Below are 18,150 nucleotides of genomic sequence, written 5' to 3'. Positions count from 1 at the left end.
GTGTATTGATACACCGTCCAAAGTGTAATTAATAACTTCATCATGCTCAAAGGGATATTCAATGTCTGCCTTTTATTTTTACCCATCTACCAATTGGAAAACCTCCCTGGTCTTTGTGGTTGAATCTCTGCTCGACTGAGGAACCTTACAGATAATTGTATGTGTGTGGTCCAGAGATGAGGTAGTCATTCAAAAGTCATGTTAAACATGTTCAATTGCATAATTATTTTTTATTGTTTAACTCCTGAACTTATGTAGGTCTGCCATAATAAAGGGGTTGATTACATTTACATTTAAGTCATTTAGCAGACGCTCTTATCCAGATTACTTATGGACAAGACATTTCCGCTTTTAATTTTTAATACATTTGTAAAAACATTATCCCACTTTGACATTATGGGGTATTGTGTGTAGGCCAGTGACACATCTCAATTTAATACATGTAAAATTCAGGTTGTAACAACAAAATATGGAAAAAGTCAAGGGGTGTGAATATGTTCTGAAGGCATGGGTACATCATAGACGCAATAAACCTTTGATAAATCATTTATTTTTATTTGAAATAAATCCAACTTTCCACTGATATATTAAACTAATATACAGCACTTTTGCAGTGCCTAAATAAAAATATCCAGATACTTAAACAAAAGTTCACCCTAAGTTAATGAACTAGAACACACAGTATTTTTGTTATTTTCTCTTATGGACAATACAAAGCTACACTAACGAATCCATATACCAAAACACGGAAAAAGCAAAACACTACTAAGGTTTTCCTGAGTGCCTCCCTAGTCCTCCATCCCTGGTCCCATAGGGCTGTGTGAACCAGACACAGTGCTGTAGTAGCAGACCAGGCAGCCTGGTTGTATCAGGGGACTTATCCTCCAGAGGATGAGGTGGCTGTCCAGGAGCTGAAAGGCGGGATGGAGGTGGGGATCCTTCTCCCTCTTCCTCTCTTTCCCCTTCTCCTACCTCTCCCCCCTTACTCTTTCTCCTCCCATGGTGGTGGTGGAGAGACAGAGGGGGTTATTGATCCCACTCAGAGGAGTTCAGGCATTAGTTCCACCAGGGTGACTAGACTAGAGACAGACAGCGCTCTGTGAGCCACTAGTGGGGCCTACAAGTCAGGGCTGAGTGGAACTAGGATGTATCCTTCTGATTTTGATCTCCTCTACATCAGTTTTATTGACTGAAGCACTGTCCTGTGCTTCAGTTCCAATGGGAAAGGCAGTGGCCTTGCCTTGCTGGAAACCGGGGTGAGCACAGCCTAGTCGTGTGTTTCCCAGCTGCTGTTCAACAACTTGTGGTGATGTGATGAGTTCTCCATGGTTGGCTGAGGATGAGAGGTAATCACTCCAATCATCTGAGATGAGATGGCCACTGACTACAGCTATCAGGCCCTGGGTTAGCATGGCACAGTGATTGGACTACCAGTGGCTTGTGATCATGGTGTGTGTGTGTGTGTGGACGAGTTCTCGAAGGACCAGCAATTTGTCCACTACACTGTCCTCAGGTAGTCTTCACTTCGCCATCTATTTCAAATTCTCTCCCAAAAGGTAAAAACATAATCTCATGCTTTAGTAATTTCCCCATCCTCTCTCCCTCGGTGTCTGAGAGCTGCAGTCTCGCTCATCTTTTCAAAATCATACATTTCAATGGAAACGCAAACTAATATTAAGATGGGTGAAGTTCGCCTTGCAGGGCATCTCACACGCTCTTCAAACATAACCAGAGATGCTCAGCATTAGCGCACAGTCTAGTTGGTATCTGGGCTGTCACTGTTAGCAAGAAATGTCTCTTGGCTTCAATGAGTCTTATAGGCAGTGCTAATGGTTCATCATGTGGATGATTTTACAGAGCGTGTATGTTAGATACAGTGGTAGTTTGTGTGTGTTACAGCGGAAGTTTAGTTTCTCTCTCTCTCTCTGTGTGTGTGTGTGTGTGTGTGTCTGTGTGTGTGTGTGTGTCTCAGAGGCAGTCTCTTCCTCAGTGCCGTGAGGGCATCTAGGCTCAGTACAACTTGTGTTATCAATTCCAAACAGAACAGTGTGTCAAGTCTTTTAGTCCAGTTTGCCTTCACTTCAAGTTTGGCTGTTTTCCCTGGGGACTATTCATTCCCCTGACCTAGGAGTGGCTGTATCCTCTATTCTCAGCATGAGAGACTTAAAAAGGAGAGAAAAAAGAAAAATGTTCCTCTTCATATTTTATTCTCCTTTTCATTCCTCTATCCTTGGGCTCATGACCTGCAGAGGGAACATAGTGGAGGACGGTAGTTAGAATTACAACTATTATTCACTGTCTCTGAGGATTCTAGAACTGTTGTGTGAACTGACGTGAGCCGGAAATGATTAACACAACCTCGCACAGCTGCCTGTCTGTCTGTCAGAGCCGAACGTCCATAACCAGCTTTCTCAGGTTGGGTCTAGGGAGTATGACAACGTGAGACCAGGTAGTGTATATGGCTCTGATGCCTGTGGGCAAAGTTTGCCATCTAGTGGTTATTGGTGGCATTACATAGCTATTCCAATTCATGACCACCAGTCAAGTCCACATCTATGACCCCCACCCCCTGTAGCGGTCAGCATGGCCCCAATACATACCACAGAGTGGATAAGTACTTTAATCAAACAGCTTACTAACACAGTATAACAGAACCAGAATGGAGAGAGCAGTGAGGCTCACCTGTCTCGTCCCCAGCAGCCGGCCTGTTGTTCCTGTGCGTCCAGCAGCAGTCTGCGACCCTCCTCGTAGTCATCCTGGTCCACACTAATCAGCAGCCGGACCCCCTCACTCCCCGCCGCCCTCCGCAGAGAGTCTGTGATGAACACCCCCTTCAGGGCCTCTAGCAGCGCTCCACTCAGATAGTCCCCCCAGAATGCCTCCAGGTTGTCCAGCTCAGAGAACTTGATGTCGCAGATGATGGAGCCCAGGTCGCGGGCGCGCAGCACGGAGGTGGCACGACTGAACAGCTCAAACTGCCGTTCCAGGGGCTGCTGCTTGTCCGAGGAGACGCCGCCGCGCAGAGCCGACTCATGCTCCCAGTATTCTGCTCGCACACGCAGACGAATGTCTGCAGGGAGGGGGAGGAGATGGAGGGAGGAAAGGGGATGGACGGAGAGAGAGAGAGAGAGAGAGAGAGAGAGAGGTGGAGGGGAATTTGTAGGGGAGGAGAGAAGAGGAAGGGTAGATGTAGAGGAGGGACAGGAGAGGTGATTTTAGGGTGCAAAGAGGTCAGATATATTCAAAAAGGGACAGAGGGAAATGGTAGAAGCAGGAGATTGAGCGTGATGAAATATATCATGTACACGTGAGAGTGAAAATCAAATATGAGAAGGAGGGTGGGATCAGAGTCAGAACAAAAGGAAGAGAGAGACAAAAACACAAAAGAAAATAAGAAAACGTTTCAAATAAAGCCGTAATCACAGAATATTATCTGAAAAATTGTCAAGAACAGGCTATGGGAGGGTTGATAGACAAGTGCCAAAGTAAAGAATATTTAGGGGGAGCATACTACATTCAACAGGACTGTATCTGACATTAAAGTAGTGATTAGAGTAGGATACCACATAGAAATACTTACTGGTATTATATTTTCTTAACTCTTCTTGAACTGCACTGTTGGTTACGGTTTTGTAAGTAAGCACTTCATGGTAAAGTCTACACTTGTTGTATTTGGTACATGTGACACATAAAGCTTGATTTGGTGTAGGACACTGCTGTGTTATTAACTACAGTTGATAACAAAAGTCTGTCTTTAAGAGTGATACAGGTGAGGCAGAACTGAAGACAGCTGTGGAGCACAGAGGTGAATGTAATACCAACCAGGCCGTCTACCATCACTAACCTGACAGTGGGAACAAATATGACCTGTTCGGGTCCAGAAGAGCATCACTGAGGATTTACTGTATGACTAAACAGATCTATTTTTCACAACACCCACTACCAAAAGCGGCTGTTGTAGTACTAGAGTGAAATCAGAGGATGGATAACAAGCATATTCATCAGGGAAGAACACCACCACACCACTCTGTACAGTTCTAATAGTCCACTCCCCATCATTATTCACCCAGGAGATTTCAGCCAGGCACTGTAATCTACACAAAACCTCTACACACTGAAAGCTAGAGCTAGAACTATGTAATCCATTTCTCTGAGTAATTACAAAGCTTGTTACACTGTACTTACAGTAATAATTAGTTATAGGTGGCACAAAACAGGCATAAATAAAATGCTACTTGTTGTGAGGGTTGTAGGATTTTGTTAGGTCACTCTTTAACACTGTAAACAGCCCTTGGGATGGATAGCAACCTTTCAGTGACATGTTTTTGTTCTGTTTCAGCAACAGGATAATTAGCGGTCATGCAGCAACAGCACAGTGAGAAGGGTCAGGAGATACATACTGTACTGAGCAAAGGCAAGCAGACCTCTGTCTCATCCTCCTCTACTGCCATTATTCACCAAGCGCCCAGCAGAACCAGCGTCCTTCCGACTTTGCTGCAACAAAAAATCCAAACCTTCCCAGTCCCACACTACCCCACCAGAGACGCAAATAGATTGGCAAACTTTGTTTGAGACTACTTTCACAGAAACATGTAGCACCAAACATTCCAAGAAAACAATTATTCAAATTAGAATATTCTTGTCAAAGAGTGTTTGTTGCCAACATGGAGGATAGTTTGTCAAACTGTATATCTGGATTTACCCCACCCACCTTGCCCTCCCCAACTTCATGTAACAGAAAATGGAGGAACGATAGAGTAGAACTGGATTTAAAAAGAGAGAGAGAAGGAATATGGAACGGAAAGGGCAGAAAGGAAAGGGGGGACCAGAGGTCCCAAAAACTCACATTGAAAATTAGACCACAGTCTTATCTCTCAAAACACCTGTGGATGTGAATAAGAGGGAAAGCTATGTGTAGTACCATACACAGGGAACCGGGTACCTACACATACCTTGGTCTCTGAAGACACCGAGACAGGTTTGGGTAAAGGAGAAACTGACAAATAGTTGCTTCCTCTAACGAGGACACAAGAAATAGAACCAGACAATTTAAACTGGAATGTTGTACCAAATGAACCAGGGACATGACTGTGCCTTAGAATATGTGATTCATTTGAGTTCTTTGTCTCCATCCACATTATTGTTCAGGCCCATGGGGGACAGCCTCTGGAGGGGGCAGCGTTGGAAAATGCCAACATTAGAAATGCAAATGTTGAATTGATTATGAATTTCTTAACATTTGTAAGAGAGAAAACCAAACACTGGTTCCTTCTTTCTTTGCTTTATAAGGTTGCAATACAAACACGTACAACTTGGACCATCGGGGAGGTTAGACATCCTCAGGTTAGACAGATCTCCTACATGTACTGCCAACATTGAAAACATGCTCTGATTTATCAAAAATGTATCTTAAGATCAACTGCAAGTAGATTTGTAGATAGCTAAAATATGTGTTATATCACATCAGGCCAAATATGATAATCATGATCATATTTCATGAAGGTCAACTGTTAGTTTGCACACAAAGAAATCGGATACAGAAGGTGTTTAGAATTTTTTTTTTCTCCAGGAGGCAAAGTTATGGTACAAGGAACATTTCTGTCTCTATTGATACAGCAGCTCTTAGGACATTTGCCAATGAGGTTGATAGAGAACAGTAAGACGCATACAGTCCCGAAAATAAGACTAAATGCACACAGCCCCATAATCTGACATGTTGTGAAAAATAATATAAGAGTTGCCTTCCCTCATCACTACTCCAATGTCTCACCAACATCTCCACATTGTTACTCTGGGGAGATGTTTCTGCATGTAAAATCATGGACCATTTCAGGAAATACATTGTCAATTTGGGGGCATTTCGTATCAGAAAATACATAGTTTGTCCCTAAGGCAGTGTTTCCAAACTCGATCCAGGGGACCCTAAGGGGTGCACGTTTTGGTTTTTGACCAAGCACTATACAGCTGACACAAATAATCAAAACTGGATGATTAGCTGATTATTTGAATCAGCTGTGTAGTGCTAGGGCAGAAACCTACATGTGCACCCAGGGGGGGCCCCAGGACCCAGTTTGGGAAACCCTGCTCTAGGGGATACATTTATCTCTCCCTGCCAGCAGGGTGTCAAATCAACTAAAACAGGATGTGCAGCTGACAAGGCACAGTACTGCTCTGAGAGGAAACTGAAAGTCAGCTTCAAGCTAATAACATCTGAAAGTTACCAGGACTGCATAATACCCCTGTCAATTGTCGATATGGTAAAACATGTCAGATAAATAATAAACTGAGTAAAACTGTAACAATTGTGCACTTTTGCAATGTACAAGTCTAGCGACATGGGTCATATACTGTGTGGGGACTGTGACATCAACACCTACTACACAATGTCCCCATACTTCTAAATGACTGCTCCTTCCTACCTACTTGTGAAAAATGGACTTGCTGAGAGCACCAGGGAAGGAAGGCCCTTAAAAACAATGGGAACATAGTGATTTTGTTAAGGTTACAGAGTCCTTTACGCTTCATCAGAGACAGATAGATCCATTTAGACAGAACATTAGGAGGCACAACTTTCATTTTCTCCCTTTAAAACAAGGAGTTGGTTAGATTCTCCATTCACCCCACAGAAAAGTACCCATTTACGAGGAGTCACTTGGTGCGAAGAGCTTCAACTCTTTATCGATCCGTTTTTCTGCTGAACGACAGACCAAGAGAGGGAGGGAGAGAGGGAGGGGTAGAGAGAGACAGGTAGAGAGACCTCTCTCTATTCCCCTTTGACCAAAGCTCTTTCTTTTTTTGGTTTGTGTGGTTTGAGCGTTTAGTGTTCATTCTCTCCCTCTCAGTGTGTGTGAGAGGATGTTTTTTCCTGACACACGAGTCGGTCTGTTTTGAACTGCGAACATAGAGAAAGGAGAGAAAGAGAGAGAAAGAGACAAGCACAGTTGGATTGGATATCTGTCAATTTGGTTGTTTCTCAAGATCAAGCAGGCAAGTTTAACACTGGTTCAAAGGCAATCACTTGGAGTTTGAATTGTTTTTGATGCCTCCAAGTCCACTGTTTAACATTACGGTTTAGGTGGACAGTTTTACGTCGCTTCTAATCGTAGATTACAGTTTGGTATAAGAAATTGTAACCACAAATAACTGAAATACTGTAACTGAAACGCTTGAACTGAGAAAAGGAACTGATGTGAAAACAAACTGACTGGTAAGATAGAGGTAGTAATGGGTTTGGTCTGAATGCTGTGAGGCAGCATTGGACTGGACTGCCCCATCTATCTCTGCTCCCCACACTGGGAGCTCATTCAGGGGTCAGAGATGAGATACAGCATGCGGTTACACAGCCCTTAACACAACACTGTTGGGTCATTTTCCTCAGAACTGCTCGAGCAAAGGTTCCAGAGAAGCTGTCGGCGGCCATTTTATGTTCATATAAAGATAGAATTCGAGTTCAGACTGACAAGAGGACTGAGATCAATGGATCTCTGAGACCAGTTTGACATTTTTTAATTGAGATTCCAGAATGGGTTTAGTCTCTTTTTGTTTTAGTAAACCAGAATCAGTTGAGTTGTTTGAATTCTGAGAAAGGTATTTGTGATCACTGACCAGAGGTATCTACTGAAGTTGATGCCACAAGAACCACTGGGACTCAGTTAAAAGGCTCCATTTTGATGGCTGCTTTAGAAGAGTAGTTTACCCCAAAACTAAAGTTAATCAGATGTTTTCAGTATGCATCTAGTGGGATATACACCAGACTAGACAGTGTGGAATATGCACTCAGTTATCACTTTTGAGGAAAACATCTGTCAAACTTTAGCTTTGAAGTGAACTACCCCTTTAAGAACATTTTTTTCAGGTCAGTTTGAGCTTTGAGTCGTTTGGAGAGTCCGAGCATGGTATTCAGAAGAGGGGTCAGGTTCAAGGTCGCATTACGGTGATTAAGAAACTTCTGGAATATTCTACGCATATTTCCAAGGACTCTTTGGTCAGTTCTGTGAAACATTGAGGCCAACACCCCTCTTTAGAGTAATAGACAAATCATGGAACATTCCAGAACACTTTGTGGGGAGCATTCTGTTTTTTCTGAATGGGGTAAGGAGGAACAGGATAGCTAGAATAATACACAGGCATTGAACACAGAGCAGAGTGGCAGCCCCCCCTCGTTCTGAGGGGGAGGGCCTCTTTACCTTGGGCATCGGGCCAGACTGACGAGAGAGAGAGCGACTGAGGTGAGCACACACTGCAGATCGTACGGACAGAGTGAAAGGCCAGACCAGACTTTTTTTTTGTCCAACCTTTCTCTCCGCTCTCTAGGTCCTCTCTCTAGGTTACTCGATCTGAGTCACAATCCTGAGTCAACCTGGTGGGGATCAAATGCGGAGTCAAGACAGCAACATGTTCAGAGGCAAAGCAACAACACTGTGTATGGTACATGGCTGGGACTGTGAGGGCAAGGCTACTGCAGAGGGCAAGGGGCTGGTATCCCTCGGTAGATTGTTTAGGGTTGGATCACAGGGCACTTAGTGCAGTTGATTTAGAGAAGGCTGTTCTGATCGACGGGGACAAAATGGCACATTTCAAAGGGTTGCAGTGTCATGTTTGAGCGCTACGAAGCCAGTGGATAATCATAAGCATCTTTGTCTCCCTGAAGAAGAGACTTCAAGGATTGTGAAAAGTTGTTGAAATCAGATCATGTTGATAAATAAGCAGTATCGTTCATTAGTAGGTGTCAGGCTGTGGGAGTGGCTGTGTCTGGGATAGCCACAGTACGAGGGGTTAGTTGGCTGTCAGGTCGGCTAGGTACAGCAACAGAACTGGAAGGGCTAAGGGCCTATTGACCTGGGCCCGGTTTCCTGATAGCGATTGAACTTAGGTTTACGAGTGTTTTAACGATGCATCTTTCCTATAACGGCCAAAGATGTAACATGTTTCCAAAAACACCACGCAGAGAGTATGTTCACCACGTGTGTCGTTGAGGCTTGTGTCCATACTGATAGTATTGAAAGAAAGGCAAAGCTGCTCTCGGATCAGCTTTCTCCATTCTAATCTTAACTTAACATTAGGGGCGGCAGGTAGCCTTGTGGTTAGAGCGTTGGGCCAGTAACTGAAAGGTTGCTGGATCGAATCTCAGAGATGACAAATGACAAGGTAAAAATCTGCCGTTCTGCCCCTGAACAAGGCAGTCATTGTAAATAAGAATTTGTTCTTAACTGACTTGCCTAGTTATATAAAACATGTGAAAATCAAGATTTGGCACATCATTGCACATATTAGGCATGAAATATATACAAAATTACAAGTAGCAAAATAGAACTCCATAAATGATTGAAATAAATATATTTTAAAGTAGACACCTCAAGTTTTAATTTCACCAAAATGTGTATAAGCTGCTTGTATCAATTGCAAAGACATTGTCAATTTTGTATTTGTTGTCCACTTTGTTGGGAAGTTTTCAGCGGTCACAGATGCAGATAGACCATGTGATTCTATGTTTAGCGGAGCTCTTCTGTGTGTAAAGTGACGCGGGAGGGCAAAAAAAAGCATCTAACGAACCACTTAGCTGTTCTATGAGTGGTCTGTGACAGGCGTTAGATTACAAGTGTAACGTTAATAACGAAGGTTTTGGGAAACAGCTCAGATTTAATAATGCCCCGACGAAGGTTCTAACAAACTTAGCTTTAAGATGCTTTTGGGAAACCGGACCCTGGTCTGGGAAGATGTCAGCAAGTGAGAGGTTATCAATTCAACTTATATCTTCAGTACACATTCAGAAATTCAGTGGGACTTTCTCTAAACTTTGTTAGGGATCGGAGAAGACAGACAGTACTACCAACATAAGAGACAGGAGACCTACCAGGCAGGGTTCTTAAGAACAGGAGCTGAAAAAAACTGGGTAAGTGAGAGAGAGGGAGATATGTCGGGGGTGATGAAAAGTAAGAGAAGAAAAATTGAGAAAGGGATAGCACAGGCAGTAGTTATGTAGCCTGGGTACCAGTCGGTTTGAGATATCATTCCATTCCTTGTCATGCCAAATGAGTGACAACCAGTGGCATGATCACACAAGCAGATCTGGGACCAGGCTAGTAGTTATGCTATATGAAGAAGACAAGCTCGGCTGACAAGCGTATAGCAGACGTATAAGTGAAAGACAGGTGGTTTACTGTCTTCTACACTCTAACTGTCCTTCCCCTGGGCCTCAGTCTGGACCACAGGCTAGTTATTACGAGGCAGCATTCCAACCATGTGTGGCAGCTATAGTATGTAGGTCGAAATCATACATTTGTCCCACAAGTATTGTCACAAGAGCAAGGCAGCTCTCACATTATTTTGGTCTGCACAGAACAGACTAAATTGTTCCGTTTAAGGAGCTTGTGGGTTGATACCGATATGTCCCATTGAAACATAACACGCTTGTGAATCTAAGGTTGAATGCCACATTGAAATGCCATGTCCTACTACTACACTAAGCCTGCTGTGCTGTGTGGAGCTCAGACAGAAACGCTGACTCACACTGCTGTGCTGTGTGGAGCTCAGACAGAAACGCTGACTCACACTGCTGTGCTGTGTGGAGCTCAGACAGAAACGCTGACTCACACTGCTGTGCTGTGTGGAGCTCAGACAGAAACGCTGACTCACACTGCTGTGCTGTGTGGAGCTCAGACAGAAACGCTGACTCACACTGCTGTGCTGTGTGGAGCTCAGACAGAAATGCCGACTCACACTGCTGTGCGGAGCTCAGACAGAATGCTGACTCACACTGCTGTGCTGTGCGGAGCTCAGACAGAAATGCCGACTCACACTGCTGTGCGGAGCTCAGACAGAAACGCCGACTCACACTGCTGTGCATTGGGTGTGTGAATTCCTCTCAGGGTGCATCTCAATAATCTAAAGAGGCTTCCTTCCATTGTTTCCTCCCCATTATCTGAATGGCCAGGATAGGTCAAGGGCAAGTATTAAGGCTGGATGCTTATTTAGTTTGAGACACTAGTGGCTAATGGTGAAGACAATGGCTGACATAGGCATAGTATATTTGATAGATGGGAGTTGTAGGCAAGCCAACCCAATTCCCCTCTGTGCTATGGTCATCACGAAATAACAGACCAGATAGATTTCATTTCATTCAGTTTCTGGTTGTTATTTTTGTTAGTGTAGCAGGAAGCACACAATCAAAGACCCCGGGAGTGTGTAAAACGCTGTCTGAAACCCTGGTGATAATGTTTGAGTGTGAGACACTTTGACCACCACAGAGAGCATATGATGACCAGGTTGAGGGGTTAAGTCAGGTCAAACACAGCCAGTCAGTATGGTTTGTATTTACTGATGAGCGGTCACTCATTCACACATGCTCTGCTCTGACAGTATTGTTACAGCACAGCCCACTCAGTCCAACATGCCTGCAGGGTAGTATTGATCTCCCAGGAGGCCCATGCAAACCATTCTCAAACCAGCAACGGTGGGACGGTCCATTTTTAGTATCATCACTGTTATTAAGGGCTGTTGGGGAGATGGTGCTTACAGCTTCTCATTAGAAGTGAGATATAAAATGGATGTAAGCCAGAGAGAGAGAGACTCAGACACAAGTATAATGGCAAGAGAGGAACCCAGAGAGAGTGTGGTGAATGAGCAAGTGGGTTAAAGAGAGAGATGGAAAGAAAATAGAGATGGAAGGGAAACTAGAGAGAAAGAGAAAGACATGGAGGCGGGTCTTACCGCAGGTCACTTTCTCAGGTATAGGTGGGGGAGGAGTTTCAGGGATTCCCGTTCTTCTCCTGTGGGAGGTGGGCTTGCTGGTCCAGCGGCGGCCTTTACCCCTCTTCTTCCGTAGGGGGGCGGGTGTTGGCCTGGCAGAGTCAACACCTATTAGACAGACACAAAAAACAGTCAATCAGCAATGCTTAACTGGTGCAAATCCAGACAATTTCAGAAACAGTCACTGACATTTCTTAGAGACAAGTTCAGGCATGCACAGATTGTACCGGAGTGTAGCTTACCCCCCCTCCATTGCTGGGTGGCGTGTTCGTCATGTGATTCTGTCTGTGCACAGGGGTCAGTCAGTCCAGATGTGCACACCTGTCTTTTGTCCTCTGTCCCGTAGTTCACTCTGAAACGTTCTGGTGATACTGAGAGGTAGATTAAGGTCAGACACTGACACAGCAGAGTGTAGACGGACAGGCAGATAACACACAGCTGGGAGGAGTAGGCCTACAGGTGATTATGACAACATTGTCTCTATTACTGCATGTTGGCTTCCAGTTATGAACAGCACTCTGTTACAGTTACCTGTCCTCCTTTTCTTGCGGGACACCAAAGGCAGGAGGTCGTGTCGCGTCAGGACTCGCAGCAGCTGCAACAGGGGCTCCAGGTTACCCTCACTGAGGTACCCACGTCTCTCCAGCTCCAGCAGCAGTTCTAGCCCACTCTTGGGCTTGTGGCGGGCAGCGGTAGGGCAGGCCAAAGCAGGAACCTTGGGCTGTAACCGCCGCCAGGCCTCCAGGAGCACTGGGCTGGGGGAGACTCCTTTACTGGCCTCAGGGTCTTCCTCACAGGGCTCGCTGGTCCAGCCAGCTGGGTCCAAGGGGTGCCCTCCAGCCGGATAGGTCTCATCCAAGAGGAACGACAGCACCTCAACGTCTGTCTCTGTCAGTTGAGAACCGACAACTTCAAACATCTCGTGTAGAGAGAGCATCCCATAGTACGTCAGGCACTCAGTCTCATCCCAATACAGAGAGTCTCGGAGAGAGTACCTTGGACGACGCATGGTTGCCATTGTTAACAAGCTAGCTGGCTATCCTTTCCCAATGCACATTGGCCAGACGTTTCTATGTGATAAGAATAAAGTTAATTAGACAATGTGATTAGCAATGAAGTAATGACAAACTAAACAACAGGACTGGCTAGGTTCCTCAGATTATCAAATAACAAGCCAGATAGCAGCCACAACGCGAATGGACCATACGATATTGACATGGACAGTTACAGGCTTGAAAATGCAAGCAACTGTCTAATTAATAACCGATGTGGAGGTGTGAACCACAAAGCTACTTCGTTTTCGTTGTAGCTACGTTGGAGAGCTCGAAATCTCGCCGAGCCACCATACCTTGCAAGTTCAAACTGTGTTGACAGTGCAACAAATTACGTTACGTAACAGACGTTCCACTGCTAGAAGAAAAAAAACTGCACTTTACATTTAGATTGACAGCCCTTGAAAACGGTCCAAAATAGAGATGGTCCCTCATACATAGCTACATTTCTCGATTTGATAGTAAAGCTAGGTGGAAACATCAAAATAATTAGTTGCAGCTGGAAGAACCATTTGGGTAGCTAGATAGCTAATCGTTAGCTACGAAATTATCGCTAGCCAGCAACGACAACAGCTGACTATACCATGAAGATGAATCAAGACGTTCAAATACATGTAAAGACTAAAGGCGGTAATTCATTGTCAATATAATATTGTTAATCGTTGCAACAAGCTAAATAATGTGTTATTTTGTGAAACTCGCCTTCGTTGTTCGAAGATGGTCAATGTTGTCAACACAGCTGGGGTGTATTCATTAGTCAGATTTGGTTCTAAAACGTGCTGTCTGTTGCAAAACGGAAACCGTTTGCTTTAGGAACCAAACGGAAACAAACAGAAAAAATGGAACAGGAACGAAGCGGGGAGGGACCTGCTTAAATGTATCCAATAGAAACTCGTTTTCGTTGCAAAACGTTTTGCAACTGAATCCACTAATGAATACGCCTCGTCTCGCACGCAGAGTTGGCAGTCGAACAACAACAGGCAGTAACCAATCACTGCACTTACTTTTTTAAGACATGTTGGCAGTGATCTACCGCCATGATGAGGAGGACAACAGTGGGTAGGTAGCGAAGAGACGAAGATGCTGTTGTCAGACCTACTAATTGTATACATGAAGAATGTGAATGAGGCAGTATTGCTGATGACAGTATAGTGACCTATCAGATTATTTTCCCGGAATATCTAATAAATATCCTGTTGTTTTCACTTTGTACTATGACCAGCACCGCTATGCTATTACCACAAGAAATCACGTCCCATCGAGAATTAATGTTTTATTTTATTGGAGGATTTTAAGGCTACATATAAATGTGTTCTGTGTGTCTATATGGCAAAAGCTGCAGCGGTCATCCCCCTCTTCAAAGGGGAGATGCTCTAGACCCAAACTGTTACAGACCTATACCCATCCTGCCCTGCCTTTCTAAGGTCTTCGAAAGCCAACTTAACAAACAGATCACCAACCATTTAAAATACCACCGTACCTTCTCAGCTATGCCATCTGGTTTCCGAGCTGGTCATGGGTGCACCTCAGCCACGCTCAAGGTCCTAAAAGATATCATAACTGGCATCGATAAGAGACAATACTGTGCAGCCGTATTCATCGACCTGGCCAAGGCTTTCGACTCGGTCAATCACCACATTCTTATCGGCAGACTCAACAGCCTTGGTTTCTCAAATGACTGCCTCGCCTGGTTCACCAACTACTTCTCAGATAGAGTTCAGTGTATCAAATCGGAGGGCCTGTTGTCCGGACCTCTGATAGTCTCTATGGGGGTGCCACAGGGTTCAATTCTCGGGGTGACTCTTTTCTCTGTATACATCAATGATGTCGCTCTTGCTGCTGGTGATTCTCTGCTCCACCTCTACCCAGACGACACCATGCTGTATACTTCTGGCCCTTCTTTGGACACTGTGTTAACTAACCTCCTAACTAACTAACCTGCCATACAACTCTCCTTCTGTGGCCTCCAACTGCTCTTAAATGCAAGTAAAACTAAATGCATGCTCTTCAACCGCTGCCTGCACCTGCCCGCCCATCCAGCATCACTACTCTGGACGGTTCTGACAACTACAAATACCTAGGTGTCTGGTTAGACTATAAACACTCCTTCCAGACTCACATTAATTAATTGTAATTACTTTGCCACAACAGACTATTTATTGCCTTACCTCCCTAATTTGACCTAATTTGCACACTGTATATAGATTTTTTTCTATTGTGTCATTGACTGTACGTTTGTTTATGTGTAACTCTGTGTTGTTTGTGTCGCACTGCTTTGCTTTATCTTGGCCAGGTCGCTGTTGTAAATGACAACTTGTTCTCAACTGGCCTACCTGGTTAAATAAAGGTAAAATACAAATTATGACCGTATGAGCACTGGGCTCTCACAGATCCATCCAGACATGATGCTGCAGGTCTCTTCTCTCCAGCTCCGAGAAGGGTGGAGGCACACACTCTCTCCCCTCACACTCACAGCACTCTTTCTACCTGGGGGATTCCACAGAGATACACTGATTTTCTACACATCCAATGCCCATAATATATGCGTATTATATCCTGTATTAATACTAGAGTAAAGATTGTCTTGAGGCCCAACCACCTTGCACCATAGATCTAACCCACCTCTGCGCATCTCCAATACAATGTCTCTCACCTGTTCCTCTGGACTAATGACCACCAGGTCTCCGCCCTGTTGAACACAGTCGACCCGACCGCTGCTTCAGCTCCTCCTCTCAGTGGAGAAGAAGTAACACCTGGAGGAGAGAATCTTCCAGCCCTTAAGACAAGGTGTGTGAGGCGATGATGTACACAAACACTTACACACGCGCACAGACACACACACATGAGAACACATTCATTCAGCATCATCTGGATATGTTTGCAACAAAAGTTCAACATTTACCTTCTGCTACCATTTCTGTCAAGCCGTCTAGGCATACAGTTTGATGCATGTATTGGATAAATCCACCGTATGCACCACACAAAACGCACTACAACTGCCTCTACAATGCTGGAAGGCAAACGCAGCATTCCATTGGAAATGAATGTACTTCTGGTGTACCAAAATGCAATGACGCGTTGGTGTGATCGAGGCGTTAAGCTGCACTGATGTTCAGGGGTTGTCACTGTGACGTTCCCTGGTTCATGTGAGATCTTTTATCTCTCTCTGTAGTTGTTTTTAGATGCTGTCAGGTCTATAGTTTTTTTGCAATTTGTTGTTGGATGTCAGTAGGCCTTCATACTCTCTAATTGGTTATGAGAAGCAGCAAGGTCTCTGTGTTGCCTCTCTGACTGGTACTTGGACGCGACAAGTTTCATGTAGTCTCTCTCCAGTTGGTCCTTAACCACAGCCTTCATAGCTGTTCATTTTCTGTAGCTCAGCTTGAGTTGAAGTGAAAGCATAATTTTGGATCCAGATCTGGTTCTAGGCTGTGAGGACGGTGTCGTAGTTGTCCCTCAGAAACTGAAATTATGCCGCCAGTAAGGTGCAACTGATAGAAGCTGTGTAATCTGGTGAGATGGACACAAAGTATGAGTGTTAACAATTAGTGTACAGCAGATTGTTTTAGTATACGCTGCCTTTAAGGTTATAGTGAGGCCCAGAGCCATGTATTTAGATATTCTAAATACATGGCTCTGGAATGGCCAAGGCCTATAAGGATGTGATGAAGAATATGCCTATTGTGTCCTCCTGTAATCATAGACCTGAGATGGTTAGGATTGATAGCAGTGAGGCGTCACTACAGACCCGGGTTCGATCTGGAATCCCATAGAGTGGCGCACAATTGCCCCAGTGTCGTCTGGGTTGGGAGAGGGTTTGACCGGGGGGCTTTACTTGGCTCATCGTGCTCTAGCAACTCCTTGTGGCGGGCTGGGCACCTGTAGGCTGACTTCGGTCATCAGTTGAACTGTGTTTCCTCCTACACATTGGTGCGGGTGGCTTCTGGGTTAAGCGGGCGGGTGTTATGAAGCTCGGTTTGACAGGTCATGTTTCGGAGGATACATGACTCGACCTACGCCTCTCCCAGGCCAGTTGGGGAGTTGAAGCGATGACACAAGATCGCAATTGGATATCACGAAATTGGGGAGAAAAAGGGTGGAAGTTTAAAAAAAAGGAATAATGCAGTAACCAGGGGCAACACAGACCTATTAAAATAAGAAGCATTATACAGCTCATTGATTGAAAAAACAAGGTAGCCTAGCTGTTAAGCAGTTGGTCCAGTACCCAAAAGGTTGCTGGTTTGAATCCTTGAGCCGGAAAGGTGGAAAAATATGCTGTTCTGCCCTTGAGAAGGGCAATTAACCCCCAACAACTGCTCCCCACTTACAAAAAATGATTGCAGTTTTGAAAGTGCAGTAACTGCAATTCAATGTGGTATTTTGGATGCAGAATAACTGCAGTTGGACTGTAGTTATACAGAACTCTAACTGCAATTACAGGCAACATTTCTGCAGTAAAAAAAAAAAAAACTGTTATTGTGGAGGCAGTATTTGCAGTATACTGCATCTTTTTTCGTAAGGGCCGGGTGTCGATGACGTGGATGTCGATTAAGGCAGCCCCTCGCACCTCTCTTATTCAGAGGGGTTGGGTTAAATGGGGAAGACACATTTCGGTTCAATGCATTCAAATGTGCAACTGTATAGGGTCAATTTCACGCCATATGTATTGAATTTAAAATAAAATAAACCGTGAACATGAAAAATAAAGTTGAGAATTTGACATTATATTTTCGAGGACGGGTGAAATCAAAAACCAAACAATTGAAAGCAAAATGTATAGAATTATTTAAAAAATAAACATCAAGAGCAAAACCCAAAAACGTGTAAGCAAATATTTTTTAAGTGAGAACAAAGCTCTATGACAAATGATAAAATATATATATATATTTGAAAACGAATGAAAAAATCGTTTTCGGTTCAACTTTCCCAGCAACCAACCCTATTGAATCCATTTTGCCTACGCTCTTGCCTACCTTTTGGTTACGCTACCTGTATATTTGCTTTCGATGTCTGTTTCTTTGCTTTCACTGCCAGTCTTTTCGATTGCGAGTTTTGGCATTATTTTTCCCTGAAGGGCGTGGTTTAGAGGGAGGCCTAGACAATGAGTCTCCATTGGTCCGCTAGTTTTGGAGCGACGGTTCGTTTTAACCTAATCGATGAACATGACAGACAGGTTTACCTGTTGGACAACTTTCGGTGCAGGTGTTTGGCGAACCAGTTACTACACCTACAAGTTTTGGGATTTTGCTTTCGATGTCTTATTTGTGTTCATAATTCTATACATTTTGCTTTCAATTGTTTGGTTTTTGATTTCAACATCCATTATTTCACCCGTCCTCGAAAATATAAT

At 44.2% G+C, this 18,150-nt stretch overlaps 1 protein-coding gene across 9 annotated transcripts; it reads right to left on the bottom strand.

Moving 5' to 3' along the window:
- Positions 1 to 210: 210 nt before the first annotated feature.
- On the bottom strand, positions 211 to 17,872 carry LOC115140782 (DNA-binding death effector domain-containing protein 2-like). 9 transcript variants are annotated; one of them, XR_003865287.2, is made up of 10 exons: positions 17,774 to 17,872; positions 15,454 to 16,310; positions 14,281 to 15,287; positions 13,805 to 13,898; positions 12,280 to 12,818; positions 11,991 to 12,119; positions 11,710 to 11,856; positions 2,683 to 3,070; positions 2,359 to 2,471; positions 211 to 2,243 (listed from the first exon to the last, which is right to left on the bottom strand). XR_003865287.2 is itself a non-coding variant. In XM_029679124.2 (9 exons), the coding sequence occupies exons 4-8, from the start codon at positions 12,764 to 12,766 to the stop codon at positions 2,383 to 2,385; spliced, it is 1,191 nt and encodes a 396-aa protein (XP_029534984.1). In that variant the 5' UTR covers positions 12,767 to 12,818; positions 13,805 to 15,287; positions 15,454 to 16,310; positions 17,774 to 17,872; the 3' UTR covers positions 211 to 2,243; positions 2,359 to 2,382. The 9 variants fall into 9 exon arrangements, 2 of the variants coding, with proteins under 2 accessions (XP_029534984.1, XP_029534985.1); XR_003865288.2 differs by having other exon boundaries at positions 13,805 to 13,895; XR_010460627.1 differs by having other exon boundaries at positions 13,805 to 15,287; positions 15,454 to 15,553; positions 15,703 to 16,310.
- Positions 17,873 to 18,150: the final 278 nt, after the last annotated feature.

The sequence above is a fragment of the Oncorhynchus nerka genome, linkage group LG3, assembly GCF_034236695.1.
Source record: "Oncorhynchus nerka isolate Pitt River linkage group LG3, Oner_Uvic_2.0, whole genome shotgun sequence".
NCBI lineage: Eukaryota > Metazoa > Chordata > Actinopteri > Salmoniformes > Salmonidae > Oncorhynchus > Oncorhynchus nerka.
The sequence above is the reverse complement of the archived record's forward strand: the minus strand, read 5'-3'. Positions and strand labels throughout refer to the sequence as shown.

Bases quoted from the DNA above. Each gene is read 5' to 3' on its own strand.
- LOC115140782 (XM_029679124.2), bottom strand. From the start codon at position 12,766: ATGGCAACCATGCGTCGTCCAAGGTACTCTCTCCGAGACTCTCTGTAT. The intron at 11,857-11,990 runs GTAAGCTACACT...TCTGTCTAATAG, and splicing joins CACCCAGCAATGGAGGGGGG to GTGTTGACTCTGCCAGGCCA. The intron at 3,071-11,709 runs GTAAGACCCGCC...CCCTCCCTGCAG, and splicing joins ACCTGAGAAAGTGACCTGCG to ACATTCGTCTGCGTGTGCGA.